The following is a 14,770-nucleotide window of genomic DNA, read 5'->3' as shown; positions in this document are numbered from 1 at the left end:
ACCTTTCATCGGCGATACAAAAAATGCCAACCACATCTGTTTTTATTATTCTCAAAAATACTGCGTATGTCTTTAATTAGTTTTTAATAAATCCATTATGGCATATTTATGACGGTGGGTGTACTTACAAATAATTTCTTCCTTGTGATGAAACACCACGGCGTCTGTCATCACCTTTACGCCGGAGTTCTAAACAAAAACGGTTAAGCCATTTGGTTTTGTTACTTCCAAAGTAAGGCTCCATTACACGAATCCGAATGCATGTGACAACGCGCTCATTTTAATTTTGAGATACACGTTGTTAATACCTAAAACTAAAACTATTTGTAAGATGGCATGATTGGATGCATCCTCGAGGATGGATTTCATGCAGTACGGCTGATATAATATACTGATGGTCAATAAAAACGCACCACTTACTAAAACAGAAATCCCATGGTATGACAATTAATTCCAATCAATAGTCACACAACAAACATTCGTCGGGTCACCATTGTGCACTTTATGCCTCATGGGTCTACGACCTTCTGGTTAATTATTAATAAAATATGAAACTTGAAACTATATCGCAAGGCTATTAACCAAACCAGAGCCAATTTATAGATTTACGTGATTTGCTAATGACGTTACGGTCCTGACGTTGATGTGAATAAAACACAACGTTGTTGATAATCATAAATTGGATATACACTCAGATTAAAGAAACACCAAAATGTGTTGCGTTTTCATTGAATCTCAGTGTATTATCTAAAATATCCTTAACGACTTATTACAAAAATTATGGGATATTAATTAAAGAACGACTGCTGTTTGCCCACTTATTAGGCCTATTTTATATGCAAATTTGTACCTGGATGACAGACTGGGCGTCGGAACCACCGTAATATGTGGGGTATGGCCACCAGATCATTCGCTTCTTGCGACCAACGGCCATCGGCATCAAGTCGCAACAGAAGTTGTTCCGGGGATGAATTATCGTGTCGTAGGATTTGAGTTCGTCAACAACCTGTCAAAATATCATGTCATTGTAATTATGAGAACAGGAATTGAGAGATTAAAATATAGGTTTGAGACGTTTATTATGCTACATCAAGAACCTAGTATACAGCTTCATCCCATATAACTCGTCTCTGTTTTACATGGATTTATTGATTTAATTATCAATACATGAGTGCGTTCATTTTTTTTTATTTATTTATTTATTTATTTATTTATTTATTTATCTATTAATTTATTATTTTATTTATGTATAAATGTATTTAATTATACCTCGGATGGTGTGACGTCATTTCCGCCCCTGAGAAGGAGAACACTCTGGTCCACCGCAAGCAGATTGACGATGGAGTTCGGGTCCGCCGTCACCACAACGTTCACCGTATCTCCTGGGGTCGCCTTTGTTTTGTCGAATGATATGGACACCTGCAAAACACAGTCATCATGATCAATACACATTCATATCTGCTAACGTCTTGCATTATTTTTTATCATAATATCAAGCGTGTAGTCATCAAACGTCCAGCGTTAGTTTGATGAATAGTTATAGTGCACAACACGTCTGTACGTCTAGAAAAAGTGTTTCTTGTTAGATAAATAATAAAGAATGCATAGTATTCAAGGAATTTGGAAAATATACCACTTGCCGAGAAATCTAATTTAATCCAAATATACATGTACCTGATTTTCGAAGACACCGCTGACGTCAAAACTAATGCTGTCAATGACCACTTCACCATCAGCTCTAACGTAATAAGCGATAACGCGCGCGTTCGGTGCCATCTTAGCGTCTACAGGGACATTGAAAGCACTTCCTGTCACCGTGCCGGACATCACCACTGACCCTCGGGACATCACCTACATGAGTCAACGAATTTGGAGGGAAGATGTTTTCAAGTGTATTGTTTAGGCACCAATAATTTCGATTTCGTAAAACGTTCAAACCTTTTAATATATATAGCCCATTGAATAAATTAATTAATAAAGAATAATAAAAAAGAACGTCTTTGTGTGATTGTTTAAGTTAATTTACTAAGACGTATAGAACATTGAGTATAACAATATCAGTATGTGTATACCACGTGATAAATAACGTCATAAATGCTACATCGGAAGGCAACAATGTGCTTAAAATGAATACATAAATCAAAGATAACTTTTATTTTACAACACCATTTTAAATGAAACAAAGGGCAGTCTATGCCGCTAAAAGAGCCCCGCCTTCGTTTCATTAGCGGAGTTTGATGAGGTGATTAGTTTTATCAAACACTTCGACAAACCTGTTTCCAAAATAAGGTTTTGACAGTGCTCCAACAGACGGCCGTATTGTGAAAAGGTTTGTCGAAGTGTTTTAAGAAACTGAACGTTCAATCAAACTCTGGTTAAAGACCAAAGGCGGGGCTCCGTGAGCGGCGTAGACTGCGCTATGATTATTTAAAAATGGTGAAGAAATAGTAAGATATCTTTGTTTAAAGTCTTCATTTGAAGCAAAATGTTGCCTTCCGACGTAGCATTTATGGCGCAATTTATCACGTGATATACACACACTGAGTATACTTGTGTGGAGGATCAATGTTTACAAAAAATAACGAAGCCTTATACGTTTATGACTGCAATGTTTAAATTGGTTGATTCAGGTTTTTTTCTGCTTCAAATCCAGGTGGCCTACATACCTGGATTGACAGGTTGGAGATGGGCTCAGTCGCCGTTACTTCAAACATAGCTACGTCGCCCGCCTGTAAGATACGTAATGGGAGTATGTGTGTCGGCTAATTACTGAAGCCGATCGCTATTGAATTAAAAAGTTCACAAAAACATACCATACTTAAACAAGCCATACAAAGTAATTCAAACAATACTATTATGGCAGCGAAATTTATAACGATGTTTTGTTCGATTTTCGAAAATATAAGTTTCGTATAATGACTCTTTTTGTATGGCAGTGTATTGTATTGTCAGGCAGTTTTATCATGGGTTTTACATAAAAAATATAAAACTGTCAAAAACTATTTAATACATTTTGTAATCGTTTTTATTTCGCACGTAGAAGTCTGAAGATGCGTACCCTGAGCCCGGCAGACTTTAGGGAAAGCTGCATGTAGTTGTCACTCGGGGAGTAGCTCTTGCTCAGAGACAAGGAGGCTGTCACCTTCCCGTATGTGACCTGAAAATGCGTAAAAAACCTTCGTATTGCAAAATATTTTGAGAAAATTATCAATGCGTCTTAATATAACATATAAGCGTAGGTAAGATGTAAAATCGTTTGTTCTCGTGCGCCTGCAGACTATTTATTTAGTTATTAACCTTTACCGCAGACTGTTTAAGTTCAGTGATGCAATATTAGTTATTGGCATAAATAAAAAAAAATCCCAAACTTGACTCCAAACAAACTAGTTTGCACCAAGTTATTGTATCATATAACGTTCTTCACAGGGGCTGGTCCAGGAATTGATTTTAAAGGGAGCGTAAATTAAGGACGCAACATTTTGACATGCGCCCCTTTTTTCTCCGATATTGACACCAAACATATCCCACCCTACCCTGGATCCACCTGTGCTGCTTCGTGCAAAAATACTCAAATACTATCTAAAGTTTTACAATGGAGAACAACCTACTGTAATGGAAATAGACGTTGAGTTATCCGGAATGTCCACTTGTATAGGAAGAATACCATTGTCTGGGACAATAAGCGATTCCTCGGGAAGGAAGTACGAGTGCGAGGGCGCCTGATACCAGGGGTAGGGGGTGGGGTCGACACCCTGTTCGCGATACGTGGCCCGCGTCTTTACGTGCAGGGATTCACGGGGCGCCTGCAGGGGTTGGTCGTCTTGGGCGGACACCCGCAACTGGAATATGTGGAGATTACGTTATTGTAAGAATTGTCACACACTTTTATGAAATACATGTATAACTAGGAATTCTCTAGTTAAATTATTAAACTCATAATTTTAGGCCAATTGTTCAGAACATTGTGCTAGTTGATAACGATGTTAACAGCATCGTTGTTAACTTATAAAGGTGAACTATTTTATAGTATGCTCATGTATTGGAACAATACAAATACAGCTAAAACAGCTGTCTTAAATCTTATTGGAAAAAAAATGCAGATCGTAAGTGCGTCCACGGATCTTTCAGAGTAGTTACGATATACAACGATTCCGCTAAATACGTTGTTAAGTTTAACAAAAGTCTGAACAGTCGGTGTGATGTTACTGGTAGCTTAAAACAGTTTAAAAAAATAACCGGTCGTAAGGGTATTTCGTGTACTGTGTTTTAATAAATCTATAACAAAGTACTTTTGCTCATATATGCGGTGTACTGTGTTTTGATGAATCTATAACACACTACGAGTGCTCTTATATGCGCTGTACTGTGTCTTGATGAATCAATAACACACTACGAGTGCTCAAATATGCGCTGTACTGTGTTTTGATGAATCTATAACACACTACGAGTGCTCACATATGCGCTGTACTGTATTTTTATTAATCTACAACAATCTACTATTGCTCACATATGCGATGTACTGTATTTTGATGAATCTATAACACACTACGAGTGCTCACATATGCGATGTACTGTATTTTGATGAATCTATAACACACTACGAGTGCTCACATATGCGCTGTACTGTGTTTTGATGAATCTATAACACACTACGAGTGCTCACATATGCGATGTACTGTGTTTTGATGAATCTATGAACGAAACTACTATTGCTCACATATGCGCTGTACTGTGTTTTTATTAATCTACAACAATCTACTATTGCTCACATATGCGGTGTACTGTGTTTTTATTAATCTACAACAATCTACTATTGCTCACATATGCGGTGTACTGTGTTTTGATGAATCTATGAACGAAACTACTATTGCTCACATAGGCGGTGTACTGTGTTTTTATTAATCTACAACAATCTACTATTGCTCACATATGCGGTGTACTGTGTTTTGATGAATCTATGAACGAAACTACTATTGCTCACATAGGCGGTGTACTGTGTTTTAATAAGTCTATGAACGAAACTACTATTGCTCACATAGGCGGTGTACTGTGTTTTAATAAATCTATGAACGAAACTACTATTGCTCACATAGACGGTGTACTGTGCTTTAATAAATCTATGAACGAAACTACTATTGCTCACATAGGCGGTGTACTGTGTTTTAATAAATCTATGAACGAAACTACTATTGCTCACATGGGCGGTGTACTGTGTTTTAATAAATCTATGAACGAAACTACTATTGCTCACATGGGCGGTGTACTGTGTTTTAATAAATCTATGAACGAAACTACTATTGCTCACATAGGCGGTGTATTGTGTTTTAATAAATCTATGAACGAAACCACTATTGCTCACATAGGCGGTGTACTGTGTTTTAATAAATCTATGAACGGAACTACTATTGCTCACATAGGCGGTGTACTGTGCTTTAATAAATCTATGAACGAAACTACTATTGCTCAAATATGCGGTGTACTGTGTTTTAATAAATCTATGAACGAAACTACTATTTGTCGCATATGCGGTGTATTGTGTTTTAACGAATCTATTAACGAAACTTTTATTCCTCACATAGGCAGTGTACTGAAGACCTGGCTTGAACGTATTCGGGTTTGACTCGAGGAAGTGCAGTTTCTCGGCGTGGTCGTAGAACTGTACAGTGCTGTCCCCTGACAGTGTAATCTGGTTGAGATTCTCGGTCACATTTGCTTGCACGATAATCTTGTGTCCGTTCAGGTAATGTTGGCCCTGCTTGATCGCATCCAGAGAGATGGAAAACTGGGCCTCTCCATTCTCCTTTGGATATTTATGTTTCAGTTGAATGTAACCTTCTGATATTCTGATAAGTATTATTTTTCAAATCTGCTTAGAAAATGTATTTATAAGTTTAAAAGCTAAAGATCTGTAACTAATAGATAAATGTATATAAAATAGAGGGACATGTATCAATAAAATTATTTTGTTTTACAGATTTCAAAACAATGACGGTTATGGTACAAAGGGCAGTAACTCACATTTAACGTAAGGGATTGTGTAGCACTTGGTTCGTCGCCATGGTAATTGTAGGGCCGATACCAGTTGGTCAGCTTCACCTGAATGTCGGTCTGACCCTGCACGGGCTTGCCATAGGTGTACCTGTTGTTTCCAAAAACAATTGATCTCATTTAAACAATTGATCTCATTTAAACAATTGATCTCATTTAAACAATTGATCTCATTTAAAATAATATTTAGGCTTTAGCGTTTATGAGTTATAGTGTGTTTTACTTGTTAAGGCCTTTGGATCGAGATACTGTTCACATACAGAATATTATTATTTATTATTATTATTATTATTATTATTATTATTATTATTATTATATTTATAATAGGATCCTGTCAATTTCTAAATAACGTATTCATGACAGTATGCAATTTTTATTGAAAATTACTATATTATTGTGTTGTTTTTTTCAAAAGCGATTTTAAGCTCTGTGTTATATTGAATTATATAAATGTTATTTTGTTGTTGTTTTCGTTTTAATTGTACAAAGAAATATACTCACGTAGCCGTGACCTTGCCATCAATAGTACCGTCCGATGTCAGGATGAACGAAGGAATCTCGACCTTGACCTCGAACTTCGGTAGCACTGTAAAAATAGATGCAAGTTTTGAGTTCTACTTTTGTACTTGTATAAAACGATTTAACAATTTAAAATGTCTTTTTTTGCAAATACATCACTTAAAAACAAAAGTATATAAGCGTTTATATCACATTTATTATGTATGATTCGCAAATGCTTACCGTAATGTGCCACAACGAAAATCTTTTCTTCGCTCCTTCCCTGAAAATACCAATGTATGTCTTCATTATAATTGCCTTCCGGTGATCTATACAGATTTATCAGTGAAATAAGTGACATTTCACAGTTAAAAAAGTAAAATAACATTTTTTTTCCGCTCTCATTTGCATATGTAACTTTTATCGTTTTTTTGGAAAACTACAATTATTTTTCATTTTATATATTTTCTAGGCATATGCTAAACAGAAAATTGTTTATGTCAGTGCTGTTAAATTTTTATTGTGGCTACGCCACTCGTGAGATATAGCTTTTGGTTCTCACTCGTTGAAATATGTTGCGAACTTTCACTGAAACCAACAATTATCCTATATTTAATAAAATAGTACATAATTCAAATGTTGAGACACTTTCTCCAACATAAATCATATATAGTTTTAAAAGTGGTGTGTTTGATTTGAGTGAAATTAAGATTTGGTTTCGAGCATGTTTTATCATCAAATAACTTTTAACGCTCGTAAAGTGGCTCATATATAGGAACTAGGTAAGAACATACTATGTATAATCAAAACGCTGAAAGCGTAGAAGGACGGTGTTAATTGACTTACATGAGCAGACACTTTGATTTTCCAGTCTCCGAGTACAGGTTGTGTGTCTATGTTTAGGAAGTTGGTGATCACCCCACTGGCGTCCTGTAGGCCCTTCCATTGCTTGATCTTGTTTGTATTTGGATCCTGGTAATGGTGACGAAAACAAAAAAGTTTAACAAATAATTAAATGTTACGATTCTTGTCAATGTCATGTTTATGCTATAGTGTCGTTATACGCAAATAAATGCTATCCTAACATCAATGTTGTATTTCAGTACATTTTTCCATGTGTTCTCCTTCTACTTACATAAACGTCAATGTCATACGTCCCGTCGTAGACGCCCAGAGTCGGGAAAACAGCGAACGCCCGGAAGTTCACTAGACCAATCAAATATCAGTAAAAGAGTTCAAAACACATTTCTAAGTATTATGCTTTACAATATTCACGCGAGTTTTTCAATAAAATGTTCAAAGCGGATCTTTAAATAAACCGAAAAATAGTTTCATATATAAATCTAGTTCTATAAGTGATTATATATTACCAGAAAACAAAAAGTTTGCCCCTGTTTGTCTACTGGCCTGTAATTATAAATCTGAACACAGTAAGATGTCCTACCTGTCTGTCCCGGTTTGTATGTGGCTTTATCAGTTTGAATAAAGATGGAGACACTCTTGCTCTGGAAGGTGATGCTCGTCTCATTAGAGAAGTGAAGCCCGTGGCCCGAGCCCTGCACGTGTAACTTATACGAGCCGCTATGGACATCGTCCGGTACCTTAATGTTACAATAGTTGAAAGCAAACACTAAATCATCTTAAATTTAGTGACTCTAAAAGTCTTGAGCTATATCAATATTTCTCATTTACGTTTAACAATATGAATGTGTATCATTAAATGCGACATAATCCGCGAGAGTATTCAGAGTTCTTCTTCCGCTGCGAAACTTAACTTACCGATATAGTCAAGGTCCCCACTTTACCTGGAAAATAAAGAAAAATAATATGTGAAGATTTTTTAAACATGTAACAAAGTGTTTATTATTGCTGTTATCCTATACATTAACTTCTTTGCTGTACATGGTCACTTTTGATCCTATCACTCAACTACTCCTTGGGTCATATTGGACAAGTATACTTTTATCGAAAATGGTATGTTTTTTATGCTGGAGCGGGGTGTATATACGGCATAGACCTTCTATGACTTCTATCTGAGGCATAGATAACGCGGAGGGATATTTGGGCGAATTATGAACTTCATATTATTTCAATACGCCATGCGTTCTGTAACTTACCGGGAGTAAATGACCCATGGCCAGTAGCTATCGTGGCTTTCGTGCCTTCATTGACAAGGTCGGCTTTCACGTTAACGTCGCCGGCTCCATTCAGAATGTTGACAGTGATACCGAGTGGAATGCCAGCTCGGAAGTCTGTTGGCGTTATTATCAAGTAAGAGCTGGAAAAGAACACGTTTGCTTGGCTTGTGGTTTGCATCAATTAAATCAAAATAATTACAGCTGTTTTCTTGTGTTTTAAGATAAAAATATGTACTAGTAAACTGGTCTGTGTTTCACAGTCGTTCGTGTTTCACCAATGATTTGAGTCAACATCTGATCTATATAGAACAAAACAGCACAGACAGTTTATTAAGGCTTATACTTACGTACATCGTCTAAACACATAATCATTCAATTAAATATGGCATGTGTTTGTACAAGGTTAGTTTAAAGTTGAAAAAATATTTGCGTTACAGAAGCGTTATGCAATTGTAATTAACTAATATAAGGTATAAATATGTAAACGCAGTAATGTAACAACTTAATAAACAGGTTGTAAATGAGGATGAACAGAAATGTGTAGCATTGAAATACAGTTAGGGATACTGAGTCATTCCTTGACTTATTTACAGAGCCTAATAGGCTAAAATCTATTAACATAGTTAAATAGTTGATGATATATACGTGAAAGTATAGATCTGACATTCAATGTTTATTTAACAAGTTGATTTGACTATAATGTCAAGTGTGTCTGTGAATACGCAAAAAAAAACATTGCACCTGCACATATCGGTCATAAATATAGATAAAAGGATGTATAAAAAAGGACTGCCAAAGGCTCTACAAAACTTGAACAAGATACCTTGTGAAACATTATCAGACAACGTCAAACTGACAGGTTATCTCCGTGATTTCAAAAAGTATCCCAAAACTATAACGATCACCGAGATTCTCACGTACGCCATTTCGTATCTCTTCAATGTTTGCGTTGCTATTCAGATGCACAAAAACCTTGACATTATAAGCCTAATTAAATTTGATTATGACCTACATTTACTGCCAATGGAATCGCAAATCGGCCTTCGTTTTATAGTTAAGTATTCAATTTTACAGATTAATAGACATGACGTTATATCTTGGTTTCATTTTTTTATGAAACACGTTATGATCTTAGTCAAACAAATTGTGTAAAATCTCAATGATTTTAATAAGGCTGATCGAGCGAAAAAAAATGTTTAAACCAAGCGAGTGAACTCTTCTTCGTCAGGTTAAGATTTAACACAATATTTTCTATCAGCCATACATTATAACGCGTTTTCAGCGTTTTCAGCAGGCGGGTAACCAGATTATGGCACCTTGTCTGTTAAGATGCAAGACTGCTAGGCTTAAAGATTTAGCGTACTACCTTCCGAAGGTGCAATAGGCGATCTCATTGACTGTAAATAAAGGTTATAATCTAACTACATGTACATGACTATTGATACAGAATTGTTGTGACATAATACAATCGATAATAATTCAATATGGTTTCACTTATGTTCATCAACTCAGTGGATTAAATTATTGACCGCATAAAGCTTTCAAATATTGTGGTTTACGTTTACGGTAACTTTCAACTTAGTAAATTTCATAAATAATGGATGAATGCATGGATGAAGTCATGCCTAAGTACAATTAGTCCCATATGTGTGTTGGTAACCTCTAAAAGGGTAGAGAAAGATTATTTAAATATCATGCCGAAAACAATATTACAAAAAAGTAGCTTTTTCACCTTGAAAGATAGCAAAACAGCTCATTTCACCTCCGATATCAGTTGTTAAACAAAAACAAAACAATCGCTTTATCTGTAGTTTATTTTGGTCATTCATGTTAAGTGCTATCAAAATAATATGGGGTCACCAGACATCCGCCTATATATTGTCAATGGTTTAATAAAATGACATCCAAGGCCCTAATTAAACCCAACATACCAGCTCTAGGACAGAGCTTAGAACTTATTAATATCATGTCCTATCTCCTAGTTCATTGCTTCAAAATAACACTTAAGTATTGTTGCAGGATTACCTAGTTTAACATCCGTAATCCCTATTCTGTCTTTTAAAGCTTCTCCACTCGTAGTTTATACAGCGGTCACTTTATTAAAACCGCAAGTATATTAAAGTTTTTGCACTTCAAATGTTGAAATATAAACCATAACCGGACATCTTAACTCTGATTATTATGTGTGTTATTATTCATTTTCAATTTTAGTGAAATGGAAAGTAAATTAAGAAACATCAACCAGCAATTGACATGGATGTCTTCCAAGTCCGGATTGGGTACGTTTTATATATATATATATATATATATATATATATATATATATATATATATATATATATATATATATATAGGTCTTTAGGGGTCATTTCAAAGGTATTTTAGAACAAATTGTGTCAAATGTTAACGATTATGATGGGCGGGCCGAGTGAAGCAAGCGTGCCGCGATATTTTAGTCACTAAGATTGTTTCCAATATTCGTTTTAATATTTTACATGCTTTCAGCGCTAAAGGGGGCCTTTTACGTCTGTTAAGAAGTAAAATAGCAAATTTTAAACAATTAAGGTATCCGATGCTCGATAATGTTAAATGTGTCATTTTGATCGACCAATTGGCAATAATGTTAAATGTGTCATGTTGATCAACCCATTGGTGATAATGTTAGTTGTGATCTTTGGTATATTTGGTATTTGAAAGGAAATTGCTTGCTGATAAATATGTAAAATAAATTACCGAATTCACATTATACATAGAATTATTCCATTTTGTAATTTGGTTCTTTTTTAACTGAAATTAGATGTCATATGACTTGTAATATTTCAAGGTTAAAACTGTCTTTTTGTAAGTTGTTTCATTGTATAACATTTATTTACACTTTTTTCTACACATAAATCCCTTTTAAATATTGCCAACCAAATTATTGAACAGCGGACGTACGCGTGGTACTTATTGCATGGCCGAAAGGCGATTCCATTGGCTGCCGCCGTAAAACGTATGCTTTAAGCTAAATCAATGTAAACAACGCAAGCAATATTTCTTTTTATTAAATATTAACTTTTAATTATTAGCTCCTAAACACAGCATTCATATATATATATATATATATATATATATATATATATATATATATATATATATATATATATATATATATATATATATATATATATATATATCAGTTAGCGGCCCCGGGCCGAAAAGTGATATAGATATATTGCTCGCATTTTAAAGAATTTGATTGGCTAATTAAACAGGGTCAAAAAATGATATAGATTCGCAGTTCGAAATTCGGAAACGGCAGCCATTTTATTTTAGAGTTAGTATTAAAACGTTAATATTTTTTAAATTAATTTAGTGTTTAAACTTTGAATACGACTGTCCTCGGACAAATAACAGGGCCAATATCAAATCACTTATTTATTAACATATATTAAAAATACATTTATAAACCATTGTGATGGTGGTGGTTGGTGTGGTTGATGTGGTTGTTGCTGTGGTGCTGTTGATGATGAGTGATGTTCGTAATAAAATGTAATTTTCAAAGAGGGTAGGGTTGGGGAGGCGTTGTTATGCATGTTATGCATTTATAATTATAGCATTAAAACGTACATATTAATGATATATGACACTGAAGCTTGTACTTACTCGTCTGCAGCCGCAACTGCAACCACAGCCGCCAGTAAAATAACTCGCAGCATCCCCTTAAATATACAAGCAATTCTTTTTCTTATTATTGGAAATTAAATGGTGTTTGGAAAAATCGAGGCATCTCGGTTTATGGTGATAGTATTGCCTTATTAAAATAACGATTCGGAATACAATTTCACCAAGCCGTTTAAATAAGGTCAAAAGGCCAGACTAACAAGTGTAACGCTAAAACGCCAACAGATTGTGTTCTTGTTTAGAGCAGTTTTTAGTATGGTGAATCGAACAATGGTCACATTTTTTTAAATTTCTCTTTTTCAGTCCGAACGTAAATAATTATGAACATATTAACTCTATTAAAGTCGCAAGAAATATTGTAAAATTATAACATCAAATTGTGACACCTTTTAGTTAAATAAAAAGATAATTGAAAACAATTATATACCGTGTGTATTTATATTTTAGAAAACTTACTTCTATTAAAATGATCGTCATTTGAATTTTTTTATCTTGTGTGTAAACTGTATAAATATGGTACAGACATGCAAAGTAGAGCTTTATGAATTGAAACTATTAAATAGTTTTCTTCTCTAAAAAGAAGCTATATAACTATTATTTTGCGAATGCTTTACGTTAAAATACTAGATTTTGACACTAGTGGGCAATTTTAAGACATACTAAAACAAGTTAAAATCTTTCTCGTATATGCACCTTTTAATATAAAATTCGTGTCCAAACTCTGCAAATACAGATTTGTAAACTTCTTATATGCGAAATACATTTTGAATACAATAAGGCCATATCAATTCATGTTTCTATAGTTTCAAGTTTAATGAAAATTAAACACAATCAATCAAAAACAATCGGTTAAGTGTTTCGAATTTCTATTTTCAACAGAGAAAACCAAACCTTTTTATCAAAGTATTTTAAATTACATATCTTTAAAATAGTGTCAGATATTGTTTCCGAAAATTAGATAAACTAAAAAAATCGCAAATTAATTCCGACGTCAGCATTTCTAAGATATCTCTCCCGACGTCAAATTTGTATTTTTATTGAAAACGTATGAAAATGACGTCCATTACGATCTTGGACATATGCTAGCTAGCTCTTAGAAAGATACATTTTTCTTTATAAAGTGCTTTTTTATTGCCTGTTTATCATATTTTTAGCTTTCATCGGCGCATATTTATGTTACACATCATCTTTACTTATTGACAGAATTTTTTATTAAAACGTTCACTACCATGGCGCACTGCTCAGTAAACATTCGGTATAAATCAATTAAAAAATACAGGGAAAAGCGCAACTTCGTTTTGTTTTAATAATATAAATTAACATTGCAATTTCTAAAACGAATAGCAAGGAAAATGAATTAGGTACTCTCGAGTTGGCCTGACATTCTGACGTTACGTCTTAGTCCAATAGTATCCTTATTTCCAAATTGAATAGTGTTCTACGAGTGATATTGATGTTTATTTTATATGGCATTATATTCGTATACATTTATATTGAGCTTATAAGTTTCGGCAAAAAGAAGAGTTTAAACGAACATGCATCTACGCTGGAAGTGCAATAAGCTGTTTTAAAGAAAACATTTATTTCTAAGCTGAATTTAATGCAGAATAAAAATTATAGTAAAATTAAGCAGCACTCACCAGTAGTAGATGTCCTAAATAAGTCAGTTGTTTTCTGTTTGCAGACTTTATATCTGCGGCACTCGATAACTTGACAACGCAAAATCTCACTCCAGTATTGGGACAAGTATATTGTACTCCGTACTGGTTTATCAGTTCGACCCCTATAGTTTTGTCAACAAGAAAGCATTTATTTAAATTTTAAGATCATCTCGTCAAGTGTACTCTGGAACCCTCTTTGCCCGACAAAATAAGATCCTGACCTTGAATTTGTCAAAGAGGACATTAACAAAGAACGACGCTGTATGTTGTCCATAAAAAGGTTCTTAAACAAGCCGGATATTTCTCTGGGTTCGTTTAAGTACACCGACATTCAACTGATTAAGTACAAAGCTATACTTAGTACTAAGCACAAACAATAAATAAACAAAAATTCATAGATGTATAAACTAGTGTGCAACTGTACCGGGGAGTATGACAAATTTCTTTCAAGTATGTACAGATCAGCATTTAAAACTCCCGCTAAGATCTGGCCCAAATATCGCAAAAAAATCTCAAGTAAAATCTCAATCTGAACTCATTTTACAAGATAACATTAAAAGTTATTAAAACTCGTGTATAATTTACAACCTTTTAAAAATACATGAACGGTAATCAATGATACTGCAATATGGCGTACATACATTTATGAAAATATCACATATATTTTATATTTTGTTGAACTTCGGTGGAATATCAAAATATAATTACTTGAGTAGTTGCCTGAGAAAGTAATATTTTCAGAAATGTTTTACAAGATACAGG

The 14,770-nt window shown here is 34.3% G+C and overlaps 1 protein-coding gene across 9 annotated transcripts in view; it reads right to left on the bottom strand.

The window, feature by feature from the left end:
• LOC128228019 (CD109 antigen-like) overlaps positions 1-12,382 on the bottom strand; it is a 29,791-nt gene extending 17,409 nt beyond the window's left edge. For all 9 annotated transcript variants that reach the window (XM_052939031.1, XM_052939037.1, XM_052939039.1 and 6 more), the window contains exons 1-17: positions 12,330-12,382; positions 8,664-8,824; positions 8,326-8,351; positions 7,991-8,147; positions 7,682-7,752; positions 7,393-7,518; positions 6,790-6,829; positions 6,550-6,634; positions 6,019-6,139; positions 5,576-5,800; positions 3,609-3,839; positions 3,059-3,157; positions 2,667-2,729; positions 1,675-1,851; positions 1,270-1,419; positions 851-1,006; positions 129-189 (exon numbers count right to left, since the gene is read on the bottom strand). In XM_052939031.1, the coding sequence (XP_052794991.1) occupies positions 129-189; positions 851-1,006; positions 1,270-1,419; positions 1,675-1,851; positions 2,667-2,729; positions 3,059-3,157; positions 3,609-3,839; positions 5,576-5,800; positions 6,019-6,139; positions 6,550-6,634; positions 6,790-6,829; positions 7,393-7,518; positions 7,682-7,752; positions 7,991-8,147; positions 8,326-8,351; positions 8,664-8,824; positions 12,330-12,382 (2,002 nt within the window). The remainder of the gene's footprint in view (positions 1-128; positions 190-850; positions 1,007-1,269; positions 1,420-1,674; positions 1,852-2,666; positions 2,730-3,058; positions 3,158-3,608; positions 3,840-5,575; positions 5,801-6,018; positions 6,140-6,549; positions 6,635-6,789; positions 6,830-7,392; positions 7,519-7,681; positions 7,753-7,990; positions 8,148-8,325; positions 8,352-8,663; positions 8,825-12,329) is intronic.
• Positions 12,383-14,770: the final 2,388 nt, after the last annotated feature.

Source organism: Mya arenaria, chromosome 3 (genome assembly GCF_026914265.1).
Source record: "Mya arenaria isolate MELC-2E11 chromosome 3, ASM2691426v1".
NCBI classification, from domain to species: domain Eukaryota; kingdom Metazoa; phylum Mollusca; class Bivalvia; order Myida; family Myidae; genus Mya; species Mya arenaria.
The sequence above is the reverse complement of the archived record's forward strand: the minus strand, read 5'-3'. Positions and strand labels throughout refer to the sequence as shown.